The sequence below is a fragment of the Gobio gobio genome (genome assembly GCF_949357685.1).
Source record: "Gobio gobio genome assembly, chromosome: 5".
Lineage (NCBI taxonomy): Eukaryota > Metazoa > Chordata > Actinopteri > Cypriniformes > Gobionidae > Gobio > Gobio gobio.
The window spans coordinates 20835283-20854818 of NC_137101.1; the positions used below are offsets into that span (position 1 = coordinate 20835283).

Below are 19536 nucleotides of genomic sequence, written 5' to 3' on the forward strand. Positions count from 1 at the left end.
ATAAAATAAAATAAAAAGACTGTACACAAACGATGATGTTAAGAAAGAATGTCAAACATGGTAAATATTCTTTGTTTTGACTGCTTTCTTATTAATAGACGTTGAAAGTGTACCTAAATAAATAAAACATCTAATATTGCTTAAAGATATTAATGTGGGGTTTATCATTTGTGTATTAAAATTTTTGAATGTAAAACTCTCAAATAGCATATACGAAAGTATGGTAATGCAAAAACTTGCATTGTCAATTTTTTTTGTCATTAAAAAACAAGCAAACAAACAAACAATCAATGCTTGTTTTATGTTGTGCTTTACAGTTTAGGGATTTTTTCATGTTTCTTTTATTTTAGGATATTTTAGGAGACTGAGAAAGTTTAGGTTATGAGTCTGGTTTATCAGGAAATAATCACATTTATTTTGTTTAGTTTATTTTATTCCATTTTTCTTTAGGATGTTCTTCTGTTATTATTATTATTATTATTATTATTTTTAATTCGCATTATTTATGTTGATATTTTCTAAGCTGTACGTATGCGGGGAGCGCGCACTCGATGCGCAGGCAATAATCTGACAGCACGCGCACGAGCGCGTCTATGACAGAGTTTCGCCATTTTGAATACAAACATATGAACGATTTTTATTTTCCGATCCCTCTTCCCTCGCCGTCCGTGAGTGGTCGAGATAACTCTACGTAGGGATTTACCTCAGATTGATTTCCTAACCGTTAACTTATACATAAAAGAGAACAGAAACACAACTTTAATGAGGACGATGGCTCGCGCTTTGGGCAGATAGTTGAGAGGAAAACGGTCTCGTGGCAGCAGAAGGGTTTCACAGAGCGCGCGGGGCAGCAGCAGCAGCAGCGCCACCGCTGCACGGGCCAGACCAGCAGTAACTGACAACCAGTAACGTTAGCCCGTCCGTCTACAGACACTCATAGCGGGGGTAAGCTTACCTGCACTGTTTTACTTGCGCAGATGGCACTGCTGGAACCGACTGTCTCTGCTTTACACCAAACTGTGCTTGTTAATGCGTGTTTTACTTAGAAAATGTGTCGTTTTAATTCCCCTTAGAGGAGAAGAAACTTCTGTAACAGAGATTCAGCTGAAGTTAGCCAGACGAGCTAGCAAACAAACCAAAAAACATCCAATTATTTAGCGTTAAATAAAGCCAAGCGCACTTTACACACCTCTTAACTCATTTTGAGATATAAACGAGTGTGTATTTGAGTTGTTTGAGTCGAGTTTGGGATTGTTATGAAAATACGGAAACCAGTTTTGTTAATATTAGCAGCTGATGCTAACGCTTGCTAGCGGGGCCCAGCTGTAAACATGCAACCATCGAGATTTTCTGCTGAAACTGTTGTTCTGCACCTATAATCATCGCCACGGCATGTGTGAGTTTGATAGTAGTAACGTTGTTATGTCTTCTTTACCCGTTCCCGGCTTTATAAGGTGTGAATACTCTGGTATGTTACTGACGTCTATTGTAAACACTGGATTCAAATCAAGTTGTCATTAGCAGCCAAATGAGTAACGTTAATTCAGAAGTCAGTTCATCCTCTCCAGCTATATATCAATTGAGTTGTACAACACGATCGTTCAGTATCACGACTGCATTCTCATTTTAAGTTTTGTAATGCAACGAACACCCCTCCTAGGGTCCAGGGGTCAGCACAAGTTGCTGGATCAACTTCCTAAGTAGGCAGCTTCTGGACAGTTGTGCAATCAATGGCAGCTTATTTGACCTCAGCTGCTGCTGTCAGAGATCCCAGGCAACATCCCCGCTCGTGTCTGCTTTGTGTGGCAGCTTTGCTGTGTGCAAATGCTGCTGCCTGTTACTATTTTTGATGAATTGTAGAGCAGAGACATTTGCTTTCCTGTGTAGAGTTCATTGGGGAGTTCTCTGGTTGTTATTGTCGCACTAAGCTCTGCACGTGCACACAATCATGTCCACATAAAAGAAGGAAACAAGTCCCCTTGTCTTTTTTGGCCACTTTTCCCAAATGAAAGAAGTGCTTCAGCTTGCGCAGCTGCAGATCAATGATAGAGATTATTTCCGGTATGTATTCTTTGTGCTGTTTGTCATCAGATGAGTGTAGTGCTCAAGGAAGCTGTTACAGCTGCTGCTTTGAGTGCCATATGCATACAAGATGTGGTCGCATTTCATTTTAGACAGTGCATTTAAGTGGAACCTTCTGTTTTAACTTTCTAGTATTTAGTCTGAAGGTGAGTTCACATTAGCGAAATATCGGGGGCAAAAAAGAGCCATTGTCTGTACTCTGTAGTCAATCAATAATGTACAAATGTATGAAACACTTTCAAACCAAGCATATTTCTTTTGGTCAGCACTGCAAATCGTGGATTCTTGTTGAAATGGCTAGATTTTCCCTGCAAAAAATTGCCAAACTATGGCATGCTTAAAATCTGAAGGCTTGAAATGCTTAAAAATAACTGTTTGTGTATCTGCTAGAGAGTCTGTATGGGGGTGAATTTGAGGAAGAGAACGTGTATGTGCATTTGTTCACTGTTGTCAAGGAAATTATGGTTGTACAAACACTACATTTTCAGTTCACAATACCTCATAGTTCTGATTTTAGTCTTGCAGAGTGTTTCAAGGTTCCCAGACTATATGATGCAGCGCGTCTTCATACATTGCTATATTATCATACTGACTTTGTGCATTGTCGGTCACATTGGTTTAAAGTGTTGTTTACACCATGCCTGCATTGATTTTTGAAGGGTTTGCTTTGCACTTTCTCATACTCGATTCTTTTTTTCCCCCAGTGTCAGTCCGTCTGAGGCGTGCATTCGAGGAAGGCCTGGTGGGAAGTGGACCTCATGCAGATTAATGCTAGGTCATTCTGTGCTGTCTGCATTCTGCCACTCAAATGCCTGTCTGCCTGTGGAGGAGGTGTAACTAAGGATTCACACGTTTCATCAGCTGGTAAAAATATATTCATTTAACAAATGCTATTAATGTCCCAGGGCTTGAGCTCCTGATGAGTCTTTTACACAGGCCCACTAACAGATCACATCTCTTTGAGCAAGCGAAGCCTATCAGGCTGTGTGAAATGTATCGCCAAGGGTGTGATGCGTGGGTACCAGTCATCTTGTGGGAAAGGTCTGCTTTGTTCATGACCAGAGTTGTTAGAAAATCTTCACAGTACAGGACAGGTGATTTTAATCAGTATTGAAAGGAAAGTAGTTCTTTATGTTCCAGTTGATTCATGTTTTGTTTTGAGTGGGATGTGTTAGTTGGACACTTTAAAAGTCCATCAATTATTTTTTGTCCCCTTCCTTATTCTTCTGTTCTCCAGATTCTCTTTCATCTGTTAGTTCTGCTTTCCATCGGTATTCTTCCCTCCTCCCACTCACTCTATAGCTTTGTTCCAAAACCTATTAGGCTGCCTACTTAGATAGCTGCTTTTTAAGGTTGCTTTCTAACATCATGTAACTTTAATAAGTGACTGATTTGGAACCGTCTACATCAGAGGTTCTCAACCTAGGGGGCTTCAAGATAAATAAGAAGTATTAGAATTAATAAATTATTATTAAAATTTTAACCATTTACAATCAAACTCAAATTTAGAAATGAAATTATACACTAATGTAAAATGTATTACTTATATAATATCATAATAATGCATTTTTTTTAGTTGTTTTTGAAGAAAATACAGTTCCTGAAACTTCTGAAATGACAAAATTAATCGTGGTTAATTAATCTAATATATAAATACTAGGGTTGGGTATCGTTTGAATTTTACAGATTCAGATTATGCTTATCAATTCCTAATTTTGATTCCAATAAGGTAAAATAAAAAACATTTATTCTACTACGTCTTATTGCGAAACATTTAATTGTAGCTGAAAACCATGAACAAAAATCAACAGGCTAAAGAACACTTACACAAGAAGGAATATTAAGCAATATTAAAGACAAGAAAATGCTTAGTAATTTAAAAAAAGATCAAATAAACAAATTAGCGACAGCACAAATAAATTCAACTGAACAAAGGTACGATTGAAATAAACAAACAATGTTTTAAGATTTTCAGGGACTGAAACTTTATTCAAATGTAAAATAAAACTGCACTTTATAAATAAACTATACATTACAAATATAGTTACAAAAGTGATTCATTTTTCTCTGTCTTTTGTTGTTTGATTAATGCTATTATAGAGACGGCAGCAGGAATATTATGCTGCTATCACTTTAAGAGCTGCATGGATCCTTTCTCAACTGTTTGCGCTGACTTAAGACAAACCCGCTTGTGCTAACAAGGATATATTTTTGTGTGTATTTGTCCGTTCAAGTACAAAAAGACGCAAAAGAGAACTTAGTTCAGTATCGCGCACTATACAGTATAAGAGGCGGCTTTCTAAACGCACGTTTGGGATGTGTGCACAGCACAGAAAACAGCTGTGCGGGTCTTCTTGCGCTTGAATGATGTAAAGTCATATTAAAATGCACACAAAGAAATCGATGAGGAATCAAAATTTGTATTTTATAAAGAGTATTCGATTCCGGAAATACTTCGACTTTCTGATAATAAACAACAAAAACAAGCAAATTTGTCATAATTATGCAGAAATACCAAAAATGACCAATGTCAGGGAGCTTTTCAATATTGTGTTGGACAACAGGTGGCATTTTAATCAAAAAGGTAAGGCAATTCTATATGCTTGCATTTCATTCAATGAATCAACCAACCTTAGATTTAAAAAAAAAATTCATCGTGTTTATCGCATTCTCATTCTGGGTTGGCCTTCTATGCAAAAGGTATTTCATTTTAAAAGAAACATCCTGTGCACTGTGCGTTATCACTCCCTGGTTTTCATGTTATCCTCACTTTCATGTCTTCTCTTCAGGCCTGTGCTTCCTGCTGCAGCTGCCACCGCCGCCATCATGTTCTGGAAATTTGACCTGAACAACACCTCCCATATCGACCAGCTGCTGGATCGAGAGGGCGTGACTCTGAGAGAGTTGATGGAAGAGGAGGATGTCCTGCAGGAGTGTAAAGCACAGAACCGCAAGCTCCTGCTCTTCCTCTCCAAGGAACAATGTATGCAAGAGCTGGTCACCCTCATCACAGAGGAGCCCCCTGCTGATCTGGAGGAGAAAACTCGCTTCAAGTAAGAGAAACGCATTATTTCGCTAATTTTGGCCAAATGGACATCGCGACATTGGCTCAATCAATCACATGAGTTTGGGACGAGGCTACCCGTTTCATCGACAACTGCCAGATGGGGAAGTGTGCAGGAAACCTGTTTGAAACAGACGTTATTTTCAGTTTCGCTAAGTAATGCTAATGTCATGGAAATTACTAACTTTTTTTTTCAAGTTTGAAAGTGCGATCACATTTACTGTTGCTTTGCAAAACTTTTTGCAATCTGGAGATGTGAAAAAAGTTCCCCATGCAGAATTTAAATTGACATAAAGCTGCTTGGTTTGAAAGTGACTTCTGTATGAGCGTTCATACATCGCTACACTATTGTCAATAGACAGTGGACCTTTTGTAACTGCAGAATTTTGCAGAAATGTCACTAATGTGGCTATAACGTAAGTGTTTATTCACTGCAAATGACCTATAGCCTACATGTAAATACAGCTGGCAGTAAAAAGTATTCCGACTGCTACTGAGAATTGCTAAATTATGATGGTAGGACATTTGTGTTGTTCACTGGCGGCCCTGCATGCTCAGAGCTCCTGGTTACAGGAGAGCTATAAAACTGACTGTAAAGATGTGGAGAAGTGGAGAGATGTGCATTTTAAGTTGACAAATGAAGGAAGAGGAAAGAGAAAAGAGAAGTGATTTTGTTAAAAGGTGATCTGTATACTCATGCATAGCATTTTGCTACTTTTACGTTTTAAAACGGAGTTGTTCTTTGTGGTGTGCTGTTCAGGGTAAAATATATGAAATTCTCATGTTCTGAAGGGTTGAAATCTATCAGTTTTAGCGCTCTCTGTTGGGGCCATATGGTTAGAGGGAGAGAGAAAAAAAGAGATTACAGTTCATTTAAAACTAATCATTTGGTTCTCTGTGTGTAGGAGGCAGAATCATTTGTCTTAAAATGAGCAAGTGGATTCACTCAAAATGTCTTTTCTCTCCGAATATTGTGAAATGTTATTACATAGAGTGAAGTATGTTCTCACTAGCATCGATCCAGATTTTTTGCTTGGTGATATTTTTGTGAAATGCAGAATCCTACAACAGGATATAAGGCACTGACGCAGAGCTTATTCCCCTCTCTTGTGGCACTGACAACACTGCACCACTGAGCTGACCAGTGTTTACTTTAGGGCTATCTGAGTGGCGGAAGATAAGTAGAGCTACAGAACAATTGTGTTACTTTAGAAATGCCTTTGTTGGAACCACAGACATTGGCTTTGTTTGTCATGTTAAAGGCCAAGTCACCATAGATTTTTTTTGGTCTGTTGCATTTGCTGTTTGATAGTGTTGTCACATGTAACTTCTAGGTAATATGGACGTTTTGATTTTTTTCTGTTTACCCAGGTTTCCAAACATTGCCTGTGAGCTCCTGACCTCTGATGTGGCTCTTATCAATGATAAACTGGGTGGGGATGAATCCCTTTTAGAGAAGCTCTACCACTTTCTGGAGCAGGAGCCGCCCCTTAATCCCCTACTGGCCTCCTTCTTCAGCAAAACCATCGGCAACTTGATTGCACGTAAAACAGACCAGGTATGCACACCTGGTCTCGCACGGCTCGATAGCCACCAGATAGCACAAAGGAATTCTGAGTTATTTGTTTGATTTGCATTCTTAGTAAGATGTGTGTTATTCCACATCCAGGTAATCTCTTTCCTAAGGAAAAAACACAACTTTATCAGTCTGGTGCTGAATCACATTGATGCCTCGGCCATGATGGACCTATTGCTGCGCCTCATCAGCTGTGTAGAGCCTGCCCCTTTGAGGATGGAGGTCCTCAATGTAAGCGCACTAATATTTAACAGATTTCTACTTTTTAAGGGACTGCTTATGAGCTGCATTCTGTTTCTTTTCTTGCATCCAACTATATTTGAATGCAATAACATGTCCTGTGTGAAGGGTCCCATGTGTTGTTGACTCTACAACAAGTGAATTTAGAGGTTCATGTGATGGTTAATCTTGTTCAAAAGCATTTTACGTTGTTCTGCCTCTAGGAGCAGGAACCTTTTGCATATCTTTTAGAAATGCTAATGAGTGATTCAATTGCTTAAATGAGACATTGACCGACGTTTAGCCTGTTAACCTCCAAGCCCTGGCTGAATCCTCACTCGTCATTACGGGGCTGTAGCCTGGATGCCAGCCGAATTTAGCCCCGCCCACAAAAAATGTTGCTCGGGCAATTCAGTCTGGACTCGCTCCATAGAGGAGGAATTATGCCCGAACAGAAACTGTTCGGACCAATGAAATTGTCAGGGCGGGCTTTAGACGATGATGGACAGATGATCAACAGTAACGTAATCATCCACGTCATCGAAGGCTCTTGGGTTGAATTTGCTCGTATCCTAAACGGAGAACGTGTTTGTATATGCATTCACCTTCACTATTTCTCTCAGAAACGATGATCGTGTTGGTAAGTACTCTGTGTATCCTTAAATTATTTTATTACTGGCAAAGATCGTTTACACTCATCTTTTTCTTGTAACGTTACTTAATCCAGCGTGCGTGCAGACAGGGTTTCCAAGTGTTTTTGCAATGTCACGCACAATTGCTACTCAAAACGATAGCACAAAACAATAACTTTCTGGGGGGTTCTCCGGAAAAAAATGGCGTTTGGTTGGCAAAATATGTTATTTTGGCAAGGTTGCCTGCTAAAATTCGCATTCCTGGGTTTATATAATCACATAATTGGGGTCTCTTCAACCCGCGGACATGGAGAAAAACACAGACTTGGTAACACAGTGCAGTTGAGTTCTGTTGACATTTGACAACTAACGTTACGCGTCGCTCCGTTGCTCTGATTGGTTGTGGGTCTATCCAATTGAGGTCTTTCCTGGCTCGGTTGAAACACGCCCCATAATCAAAGCTCAATGGAGCGGTACCAGACTCATATTCTGACTAGAATTGAGTATGGCCACGCCAGGCTAACGGGGCTGTAATTCTGATCTGTGAATGAATGTGTGTGTGTTTGCAGTGGCTGAATGAGGAGAGACTCATCCAGAGACTCACAGAGCTAATGCACACAGGGAGAGATGAAGAGGTAGAAATGTCACTCACTCTGCTGAACTTTTCACATCCAGCCCACATGATTTCAGTTATGGAAGTTTAAAAAAAAAAAAAAAAAACCATCCAAGTACATTCTTGTTCACTTAATTCTTCTGCAGAGACAATCTAATGCATCCCAGACTCTTTGTGACATCATCCGACTCAGTCGAGACCAGGCCAATCAGCTGTCAGAGGTCACAGAACCAGACCCCTTACTCGCTGTCCTGGAGTCGTAAGTGCCCAATATTATTAGCTAAGATCACAGTCATGTAATGTAGTGAGCCATGTGTAAGAATCCACTCAATAAAGACTGATGACCAGACAGTATCACATCCACTCATGTTGATGTGTTTGCAGGCGAGAGAATGTGGGAGAGCTTTTGAAGAACATGTTTGAAGGGGAAAGGACTGAAGCGTCTGTCGTCAATGGAACGCAAGTGCTTCTTACGTTACTGGAGTCACGAAGGTCAGGGTGAGTTCATTAATTACACAGCCTAATTAAACCTGAAATAAACAGCAGTGCTCTGATGCTTGCTGTTCTCCCTCTTTTTTTATCTTTCCGTGACCTTCTGTTATCTCTGTGTCTGGTGTTGTTAGGCTGGAGGGTCTGATGGACCTGTATTCTCAGGGATGTGAAAGGTCTTACACTGTCAACAGCAGTATTTTACGTGCTATTGAGCCTCATTTAAAGGACTTCCAGCAGCTCCTACTGAACCCTCCTATGGTACCAGGACACACACACACACACACATGCAACTAAACTCTTATTTGGTTATAAATGTCATCTCAAGGCTTCTTGAAGGATGTATGAAAGATATAAGCTAAAGCTTTTTGCACAGTTGACTTTTGCTCGGGTTTCAAAACTTAAGATGCTTTGCTGCCTACATAACTGAAGTGAAACCTTGTGACTGATTTTGAACACTCTACATAGGGGACAACTCCTTCCTGTCACTTAAATAGCACTCTTCTTCACAATAAGCTCATTGAGAGACTCGATTGCTTCCAATGTTAGTATGTTTCTAAGCTAACGGCATACATTTCAATAAGCATATAAATACTAAAAAAGTACTTTTTTTTCATTAAATTAAAACTTTTTCTTCATTATTTTTGGCAATGAATTAGATGCATGCTATTGATCTCATTGTGAACTTATTTTTCAATGTTATTATTCATCCATGCGTGTTTAGTTTTATTTTATAGTGTAATTTTAAATCAAAATGTCATAGCTTACCCCACTGCAATCAACTGCAAAACTCGCATTCATTTAGGAGTGCAATGCCCACATCTCAAAATCCAGTCAACAATCAATGTGTAGAACCAAGTCTAAACTTTTTCTATAATGATACTCTTGGCTGTATGTCACATTTCGGAAGAAACAATCTGTCGCAACTCGCTGCTTCCATTTCGTTGTGACTTATCTTAGAAGGTAGCATAATATTGCTGCTGACCTTTTAGAACAGTCGTCAGGAGCATCATTTTAATGATGCCTTAAAGTGTGTCAGTCTATGTTGGCTTACTAAGTTTAGCTTGCTAAGTTTTGAAACCGCTACTGTCTCAACAATCACTGTGCAATGGTGTAAGTGATGGCCCTCTAACAATGCGTTACTCTCCCTCCGCTGGCTGTGAAACAGAGAAGTGCAATACTCACTACAGTGGGCGTTCTGGAGCAGCCCCTGGGGAGCGCCCGCCTTCATGTGGCCAGACTGGTGGCTTCTCTGCTGCAGACTTGCGACCTCAGCATTTGCCAAGAGATCTGCAGACTCAACACCATGGACCTGCTGTTGGTAAATCACTTACACATACACAGAATATTGCAGACTCAACACTATGAGCTGGCTGTGGGTGGATGATCTTGTTTTTTTTTTATCTCTCCTCCTCACTTCCTCTCTCCCTCACTCTCTGGTTGCAGGATTTATTCTTTAAATACACCTGGAATAATTTCTTGCACTTGCAAGTGGAACTGTGTGTGGCATCCATCCTGAACCACTCTTCCCACGCAGACCTCCAGAACCCAGGTCTGCAGAACCACGAGGAGAGACCAGCTACTGGCACAGACAGCCAGGCGGAGGAGGGAACACCTGGCCAGAACAGCAGCTCAGATCAAGCAAACACACCAATTCAAGATGCTCTTGTTGCCAATGTAGGCCATCTGCTGTAGTTCATATCTGTTTTCGATCATGAACGCTTTTTTTACAGCGCTTGTCAGATTATCAGATTAGCTTAGAGGAAGCAGGGTAATGGGGCTATTAGTGGCGCTTACGAATTACTTTTTAGCAAGGATGTATTAAATTGATAGTATAAGTAGAATAATATTACAAAAGATCTTGGTTTCAAGTAAATGCTGTTTTTTTTTTTTACAAAAATATTAAGCAGCACAACTCTTTTCAACATTGATAATAATAAATGTCTCTTGAGCACCAAATCAGCACACTAGAATGCTTTCTGAAAGATGTGACATTGAAGACAGGAGTAATGGCTGCTGAAAATTCAGCTTTGCCATCACAAATATAAATTACATTTTAAAATATCAGAAAATGGAAAACCAAAAGTTGTTTGAAATTATAATCATATTTCACAATATTACTGTGCATAAAATACTTTTCAAAAACATGATCTTTAACTTTTGAATAGTAGTGCATTGCACATACTTAGGTTTAGGAATCTGAACAAACCACCAAGCCCAAGTACTGAAATATGACCTTTAATTCATCCTGCACCGTTTGTGCTACAAACATGAATGATAGCTCAAATCCTCTAGTTTGTTGAGGGTGTGTCACTTTTGTTTGCTGCTTTGTTCTTTGTCTTTTTTTGTCTTTCCTTTTATCTACATTATTCACAATGTTTGGCTGTCTGCTTTCCTCAGCTCTTCCAGCATTGTCAGCTGGTGCAACGGATTCTGGATGCTTGGGAGGAAAATGACAAAACCCAGTAAGAGCTCCTCCTCTGTTTCCTGTCATTGATGATTATGCAGGGTGTGACAGTCCCATGAGGCTCATTTTCATACCAATCACTGTTTCAGTATGCGTTTGATTATCTGTCTGTTAGCTGATTATGGTTTCTCTACCTTCATCTCTAGGGGTGAAGGGGGCAGGCGGAGGGGAAACATGGGTCACCTGACAAGAATTGCAAACACTGTGGTTCAAAACCTGGAGAAAGGGCTGGCTCACTCCCAAATTAATGACCTAATTAAAGGTTTGTAGTGCAGGAATATGTCGAAAGAACCACATTATAGTTTATGCGATGATGGCTGAGATGAGGATGTGGTTACTGGGATCACAATGACTTGTTTATACACAGAGCTGCCAGAGGACTGCAGAGGCCGCTGGGAGAGTTTTGTGGGTGAGACTCTAAGAGAGACCAACAGGAGAAACACAGTGGATTTGGTGAGTAATGCATTCACACACACATTTCATTGCATTTAGTCAATGGACATTTACATCCGATTTTAGTGAAGAGACTTCAGTCTTAACCCTTCTGATGCATGAATTATTCAATCACAAATTACTAATAAAATATTATTATTACATAATAATATAATTATATTATATTTTGTTTCTTTTAATTTCAGAGCAAGAATATAATCATTCCCGGTCTTCTTTTTCTCTTCCAAAATGTGTTTTGAGAGAGTTAACAAATCTGTCCACTGAAACAGATGATAATAGTAAATATTCCTGAGATACTAAATATATAAATATGCAACATCACACCTTGAATCGTCAAAATGGCTTTTAAAGCTCTGTTCACTATAGTAGACACCAATCATCAGGGTTATATTGTGAGGTTTATTTTTAATAAATGTCAAATTCAGAGAATGCTACATGATTTAACGCTGATTTCATCCTGTGTTTCAGGTGAGCACCCATAACTTGCACTCATCTAGTGAGGATGATGACATGGAGAGCCCGTTCCCCAATGATCTGTCTATCCAACAGGTAAGAAGCAACAAATAAAGAGCCAGCATGAGTCTACTTTTAGCTCCTTACAGCAGTCTGGATAAGTGTGTTATTTTTTTCAGGCGTTCTCTGATTACCAGATTCAGCAGATGACCGCCAACTTTGTGGATCAGTTTGGTTTTAATGATGAAGAGTTCAGTGAACATGATGAAAATATCAAGTGAGTGCTAAAGATGCCGTGTGTCTGCATGTGTCTAAAACGTTTAAACGTTTCTCAGATCTAGTGATAAGTGTTGAAGTAATGTCAAAATGCTGCAGAGACTTGCATTGATGTACAGCTTTGATATGTTTTGCGGTGAAGATTGTCAGTGATGATCTTTAAAAAAAAAACTCTTTAATCTTACAGTGCTGCATTCGATCGGATTGCTGAAATTAACTTTAATATAGATGCAGATGATCATAGTGTAAGTGCCTGTCACTGGAAAAAACATTCATTATTCAAACAATCACTAAACCCTGCTAGAAGTGTTTGTTTTGACGCTTTATTCGGGTTGTTGTGCTCCTCTAGGCCAATGCTGCAGCTTTTGAGGCGTGTTGTAAAGAAAGAATCCAGCAGTTCGATGACTGTGAGGAAGAGGAGGATATTTGGGATGAAAAAGAAATTAACTATGCAACACAAATCAAATCCAGATCGAGGTAGAGTACACAGTTGATATGCTTGAGGAAATTGATTTTTGTTTTGTTTATTGAATTCACATTCTCTATTTATTCTTTCCAGGTTCGGGGTGTCTCTTTCTTCTGATAGTTCACCCAAGAGTGCCGTGAGGAATGGGGGTGGAGGCCGCGGGTCGGCCTCTGAGGAAGAGGATGCTGAGGAAGAGGGCAGTCCTCAGCAGTCTACAGCAGCTCAGACTCAGAGTGAGTGCTAAAACATCCCCCACAATTCTGAATCTTTCAGCTGAATTCGTTCCATAAACATTCTTTTGTATTTGTGTTGTGCACAGACACTGGCTGGGCAGCGAGTTTTGGTGAGACGGAGGTGAGCTCCTCTGGTTCCTGGGGTGGCTCCCCTCAGCAGGGCAATCAGGGTTCGCAGGACACAGGCTGGGCCACCTTCACTGAATTCCAGCCTTTCAGCAGGTAAAGAACACTTAATGCTACATATGACACCTGATTTGGAATGTTTGTTAAAGTGAGCAGAATGTTGGTTTGTTTGCATATTTGAATTATTGAAATGTCTTTCTCTCTCCTAAACCATTACAGCAACACTGAGGGACAACCTCAACAAGGCCAAGGGAAGGAATGTGAGCAGCTCTTTTTGCGTCTGATTTTTTTTGTCTTAAATTTACCTGATCAAATTTAAAGCAGTAATATTTTGGAGAATCACATATTCCTTGATCTTTTAAATATATATATGCTGTAAATCAAAAGTTCCTTTCCAGTACAAAAAGCCCATCTATGGAATCTGAGCTGTAAAAATGCATAATTTGGAAGTTCTTGATATCAGAAAACCCAAAACATTAACACATGATTGCTTACATTTACATGTTAATGGCATGGTGCAGTAATACTGATTAAGTAGATACGCTAGACAAACTTAGAAGAGGGTTACATTTTTGCTGTTTGGAACCTTAAGGTGTCTGGATTTTTTTTTCAGCAGCCAGCAGTGATTCAGCTACAGGAGGATGGGAAGAAAGTCCTGGGCAAAAAGCCCCTCTGGTGGCCTCAGACAGCAGCTCGTCTGGAGGCTCAGACAGCGAAGAGGACCCTGGTGAAAATAAGGCTGAGGGTTCCCCAAAAACACCTGCGAACCAAGACATCAGCACCAAGACAACAACACCCTCGAGGTAAGAATACTTTGCAAAGTAATAGCAGCAGAAGTGTTTTTATGTAGTTTCAGAAATTCAGAAAGGATTCTTATGACTTCAGAAAGGGAATAATATTCCCATTTTTAAATGGCCATGAAAAGACCCGTAGTCTAGTGATCATTAAATTATGCTCTCCAAAAAAAACACTCTTAATGCCGTGTGTCCACCAAAGCGTTTTGTCCTACGGCGAGCGTATTTTTCCAATTGTTTTTAATGGGAGAGCGCCGCGTTTTTAAAACGGCAGGAGCGTAACGAGGTGCTATTTCACGCTGAGTTCTCTGCCTTTTTTTTTTTTAAAACCTCATGCACTCCTACAAAAACGCGAAGCGCAGCAGGCAGTTAAACCGCGAGGAGTCAAAACGCTCACTGCCAATAGAAAACAATTTAAAATCGTCATTGACCCTATTTATTTTGTTGGCGCATATTACTAATCTTGTGGTGAACAATTAATCCGAACAATTAATAAGTTAATACACAGAAAAAAATAGTTTGTCATGGTAATCTTTAATCAAAATCTGAAAAGTTACTTCTGGGCTGGAATGGTGTTTCTTCTCTGATGACATTCAGTTTGAAGGCTTGGGTCGAAAAACGCTTAACCACTCCCCTCCAACCGTTAGTCTGCTATGAGCGAGAGATGGAAGGGAGGAGCGATGAAGTAATAGAGTAACAGCATTGGGGAAAAGTCGGTTGCAACTTCCAGTTCACGGGGACTTTAAAAAAGGCGCCTCTCACTGTAAAAAACACGTTCTGTCTGATCAGGGCCTAAGGGGAGAGACATATGACAGTGTGACAAATGTGAATTCCATTCAGACACTTTCCTATATCTGAAGAACATTTTAATAAGTCCGCGTGTCCACCAAAGCATTTTTATCCAGCTGAAAACGCTAGGCGCTCTGCTGAAAACGCCTCCCTGTGGGCGCTTGAGAGCGTTTTGGCAGCGCAACGGTTTTTTTTTTCAGTTGAGACTGTTTGCTTGTTATGATACGGAATATCCGCGGAAGTGTAACTAGTATCTCATTTCACAGATAGTTTGTTTCTGTATTGATTCTATATAAAAATGCTGATAAAATGTAAAGTATTTGCTCTGGCTCTTGTTTTAAACTATTTTGTTCCGTTATTATATTGCTTTTTGTCATCTGTTGACTTTGTACAGTACTAGCAGAATGTGGCGGACCGGTTGGTCGGTGTTGTATTTGTCCCGCCTCTCAAAAGTGATGAGCACTGCGTTTTACTCAAAGTTGAACATTCTTCAACTCTCGGCGACCAGTAAAAAAAACGCTGAACGTTCAGCGCTTGAGCATGAAACACTCGCACAGCGCCTCGCTACGCTCATGGCGTTCTAAAAATGCGGCGCTCCCATTGAAAACAATTGAATACACCAGCCAGCTGCATGAAAAAAACGCTTTGGGGGACACACGGCCTCAGAATCCACACAATCTGGAATTTTTGTAGCCGTGAAAGATTTCTCAATGGGTTAATTTTGTCTTACAAATGTGCAGTGTCGACCAACAGAAAGCTGCTTGGTTTGAAATTGACTTCGGTTTGAGCCGTGCTTCATGCATTGCTGACAGTGGACTGTTGTTGGAACCATTATATTGAGTTTTATTATTAGTTTGTGACACTAGAGGGTGTATGGGTATTTTGAGTGCATATAAGGAAGGTGATGATGAGTTTCAGTGGGCGCAACAGAAGGTCAAACAAACTTTTTCACAGTGCTGTGCAGCGTATTGTGCAAGATTGTGTTTGTGCCCTTAACAGTTTGTCTTGAATGGAATATTGTGTTAGTAGAAAGTCGAGGTTAAGTTTGGAAATTTTCTTCTGCGTTTTTTTTTTGTATGGTGGTTGTTTTAAATAAGGTATGGACTAATAAAACCATCTGCGTCCCTACAACTGTTTTTGCCCACAAATGTATGTGACGACACCTCTCACTCTACTTGTCTAAATGATTTTAAACCAGTTAAAACGATTGAAAACTGATTTTCAAAGAGTGATTTATTGATGTGTAAGGACATAAAAGTATTTTTGGCTGCACTTTTTCTCCGCAGCGAGGTGCCTACTGACGCTCTGGAGAAGCTCAGCATCACCGACGGTAGCGAGTCTTCAGCGCCTACAGAAGAGTCAGACGCCACCACTGTGACGGAGACGAGGTAACAGTGAATGTGGATCAAGCTGATGTTATATGGTGGATAAAAAACTGCCTCCATCCTCTCTTACTCACTCCTATGCCTCTACAGAGTCGAGGCACCCACTTCCGCTGAGGTTACGCCTAACGGACCGGTCTGAAGGCTCTGGATAGGAGTCCGACCCACTCTCCGCCTCTTCCATTTTGAACCCCCAAACCTCAATACCACTTTTGGTGTTTAAATAAAGAATGCTGCCATGTTATTGGTCCTGGATACTGCCAATCAGCCCATCATTGGAGGAGGAAGCCAGGGGCATGTAACACAAACCAGTAACCAGTACAGTGCTCAGAGGTGTTAGTCTTTTAATCTTTTCAACTTTGTATGGGATATGCACAGTTTTAAATGTAGCAGTGACCGCGTGTGATTACAGGATCTGTCAGGACTTCTTTTTTTTTTTTTTTTTTCTCGGTTTGTGTCCCTCCCTTAATTTCTCTGGATTCTTTTTCGCTCGCAGCCTTGGATGGTAGAAAACAGGGATGTGAAGGTCCTGATCGGAAAGCACAGGCTCGTCCTTCACGGCTTAACGCCTCGAACATCCTCATGCAAAATCGAAAGCCTCGTTGCCTGACAACAGCCTCTGCGACAATTTACTGTATGTTGAAGCACAACTGAAGTGTTCTGTAATGCTTGACACTTTTCTGCACAGGTCACCGCCCCGCCAAGTTCACTTTTAGGATTATTTTAAACCTATTATTATGGCCTAATCTCATTAAATCATGTATTTGAATGTTCTGAAGTGCTTCGGGGCAGAAATGTATGAAATTAGAGTTGATACTCTGACATGGTGTCCACGTTGGCACTTGTGCAATAACGTTTAGCCATTTAATTTAAATTCGACTCGTTCGTAAACTATATATTCGTGATGGGGATGGGCCTATTTGAATTTTTTTCCCACTTTTTCTTTTCATTGCATGCAAAATGTTATTTATCAAGCATATACAAGAAACTGTTTTTCCAACAACGTTCTATTTAGTTAGTCAAGACCTTCTGATTGTATTGAATTACATTTCGTCCATTTTTTTTTCTCCCCTTAGATCAACTAAACAGTTTCTACCTAATTTTCTACTGCTTAAGCTTTCTGAAAATTGAATCATGAGTTTAAAGCTAAAAGTAATCATAATGACCTTTGCCTTAAGTTACAAATCCTTCAAAATCCCTGTAACAGGAACAGAAGGGTTTGCCTCAAAGCAAACAGGCTTTTTTGTCTGTTTTTAAATATTACCCGGTCACAAATGAGCCGCCCGCCACCACAATTTAGTTTGCATCCTTATCAGTGCCAATGCAGCACATGTTTTGTTTTGTTTTTCCCTAGAGGCCAAGAAATTTTGCCCCAACTTCCTAGTATACTAGAACCTATGAAATACTCCACAGGACAGTGTTATGCATCATCAGATTTTTAAAAATTATTATCAGAACTCGTTGTATGCTGTCAGAAAGACTTGTTGAACTGGTCTCAGAACCTTCCGGTAGCTCTCATTGGACATCCCAAGATCCGCCTCTTGTAATATTTCATCCTGAACATCATGTCATTATTTTTCCTCCAGGAATTTTTTTGGCTATCACAATTCACGCATCATATCTCTGCAAGCTTACAATGGTACCAAATCTGTTGGATTACAGGATTGGGATGTTGCATTATTTATTTTGCACTTATTGAGGTGTTAGTGTGGAGACCTGGTTTCCCATCATGCATTGGAACGCCATGTTTGTTTCGCTCTTCGTGGTCTTTGCCTCTGGAGTGTAAAGTCTCCATTGACTCTGCTTCTTATATCTCTGACATGTTCAAATAGGTTTGTTTCCAAAGCCAAAAGTATGTATTTGCCTTTTTTTTTTTTTCTTTAACTGTTTTTAAAAAAATCTTATTTTTAACTTTAACCAATATTATTTTACATATTGTAGAGATTCTAATTTATGTGATTTTCAGCAACCAAAATATTTCTCTGTTCAATTCTGTTCATGTGTCTGGAGTCTGGACTGTTTCTGTACATCACAGCTATAGGTTGAGTGTTAAGATCCTTGTATTCATTCATCGTCCCAAGAGTCTCAGTTACACAGATTGATATTTAACAGTTGATGTATTATTTCCGAGAGCTGCCAAAAAATATTTTAATTTGAATGACTGTTCCGGGTTCGATTGTATTACAACAAAATAATTTTGACTCGTTCCTCAGATTGTATAAACAAGCAAAAATCGTGTTTCCAGCCATCCACTTATAGTGAAAGTTTAAGACATTGCTCTGGAATAAACTTAATTTCTCGCTGTTTCTTAGTTTTCATTAGACAATATTAATAATGTTAAAACGGGACAAGTAAAGTGAAAAAAGCCAGCCACTTGGAATACTCGATTCTAATTGGTCAGTCGCTATCGTCCGTTGCAACGCTCACACTTCCGTTTCATATAAAAACGAAACTGTCGCCATCTAGTGTCTCCTTTATATCTCCTAAGGGGGGAAATCAGGTAATTTCAACTCAAAATTTTCCACCTATTTATTTATTAATACTTTATTTTACAGTATTATTGTTACATGTACTTCATATAGTAATAACAGCAAGTTATGCATAACAGGTAACCCTATAGTGAGTAACTTACAGTTGTTTATTATTACTCAGTACTTAAATACATCATAACACTGTAACAGTGACACCTTAAAATAAAGTGTAACTTTATTTTCTTGTTAGCAGGATAATGTAGTCAAACGGCCATTATTACTTGGCCAAGCAACAAACTAATTGGACTAGAATAGTAACGTTATCCCCACTGATAAATTACGAATTTGACAACAACTACAGCTTAAAAACAAATGTTTGTATAAAGCAAACGTTATTCTTGTTTATTAGAAACTAAAGAGGTCGAAATTATTCTGTGGTAACTGACAGCATTGAACCTGGAACATTTTAACGAGTTCTACAGCTGTACAAGCTCCCTCCCTACAATTCTCAAATTCTCTCCCTCTGGAATTCATGGATGTGTTTTATGCACTTGTAAATAGTGGTTATATATCGACATGTCATAATGATGATGCTGGATTTGAGCAGGTGGAGGGGAAGGACAGATGCTGCAGGATAAATGAATTAATTACCGTATTTCAAATCACATCACGTTCAGCACTTCCCTCTAGTCATTTGTTTTAAAGTATTCAAAATGGAGACAAGGAGATATAGTTTTTAAATGTGACTTGTCAGAATATAAGGTATTCATTGATGGCATAAAAAGTAGTTCTCGGCCAATAACAAATTGACATTTGTATAGACTGGGTCTGTACATTATATTGTTGCCTACATCAGTACCTATATATATTTTGATATTTTCAGAATGGAATAAATCTGTTATTGAGAAATGATTTTTATCAGTTAAGCTGACGGAGTGAAACTCGCCATCT

At 39.5% G+C, this 19536-nt stretch overlaps 1 protein-coding gene across 4 annotated transcripts; it reads left to right on the forward strand.

The window, feature by feature from the left end:
* Positions 1–593: 593 nt before the first annotated feature.
* On the forward strand, positions 594–19515 carry ppp6r2a (protein phosphatase 6, regulatory subunit 2a). Of its 4 annotated transcripts, none has more exons than XM_079817396.1 (24): positions 594–945; positions 2787–2946; positions 4872–5135; positions 6518–6704; positions 6816–6953; positions 8143–8208; positions 8333–8445; positions 8571–8684; positions 8810–8936; positions 9844–9996; positions 10122–10352; positions 11076–11140; positions 11289–11404; positions 11510–11595; positions 12064–12144; positions 12228–12325; positions 12512–12569; positions 12674–12801; positions 12884–13023; positions 13110–13245; positions 13369–13409; positions 13763–13952; positions 16019–16120; positions 16208–19515. In XM_079817396.1, the coding sequence occupies exons 3-24, from the start codon at positions 4909–4911 to the stop codon at positions 16254–16256; spliced, it is 2646 nt and encodes an 881-aa protein (XP_079673522.1). In that variant the 5' UTR covers positions 594–945; positions 2787–2946; positions 4872–4908; the 3' UTR covers positions 16257–19515. The 4 variants fall into 4 exon arrangements, with proteins under 4 accessions (XP_079673522.1, XP_079673523.1, XP_079673524.1 ...); XM_079817397.1 differs by having other exon boundaries at positions 599–945; positions 13766–13952; XM_079817398.1 differs by having other exon boundaries at positions 599–945; positions 8571–8678.
* Positions 19516–19536: the final 21 nt, after the last annotated feature.

Bases quoted from the DNA above. Each gene is read 5' to 3' on its own strand.
- ppp6r2a (XM_079817396.1), top strand. From the start codon at position 4,909: ATGTTCTGGAAATTTGACCTGAACAACACCTCCCATATCGACCAGCTG. The intron at 5,136-6,517 runs GTAAGAGAAACG...CTGTTTACCCAG, and splicing joins GAGGAGAAAACTCGCTTCAA to GTTTCCAAACATTGCCTGTG. The intron at 8,685-8,809 runs GTGAGTTCATTA...TGGTGTTGTTAG, and splicing joins CTGGAGTCACGAAGGTCAGG to GCTGGAGGGTCTGATGGACC.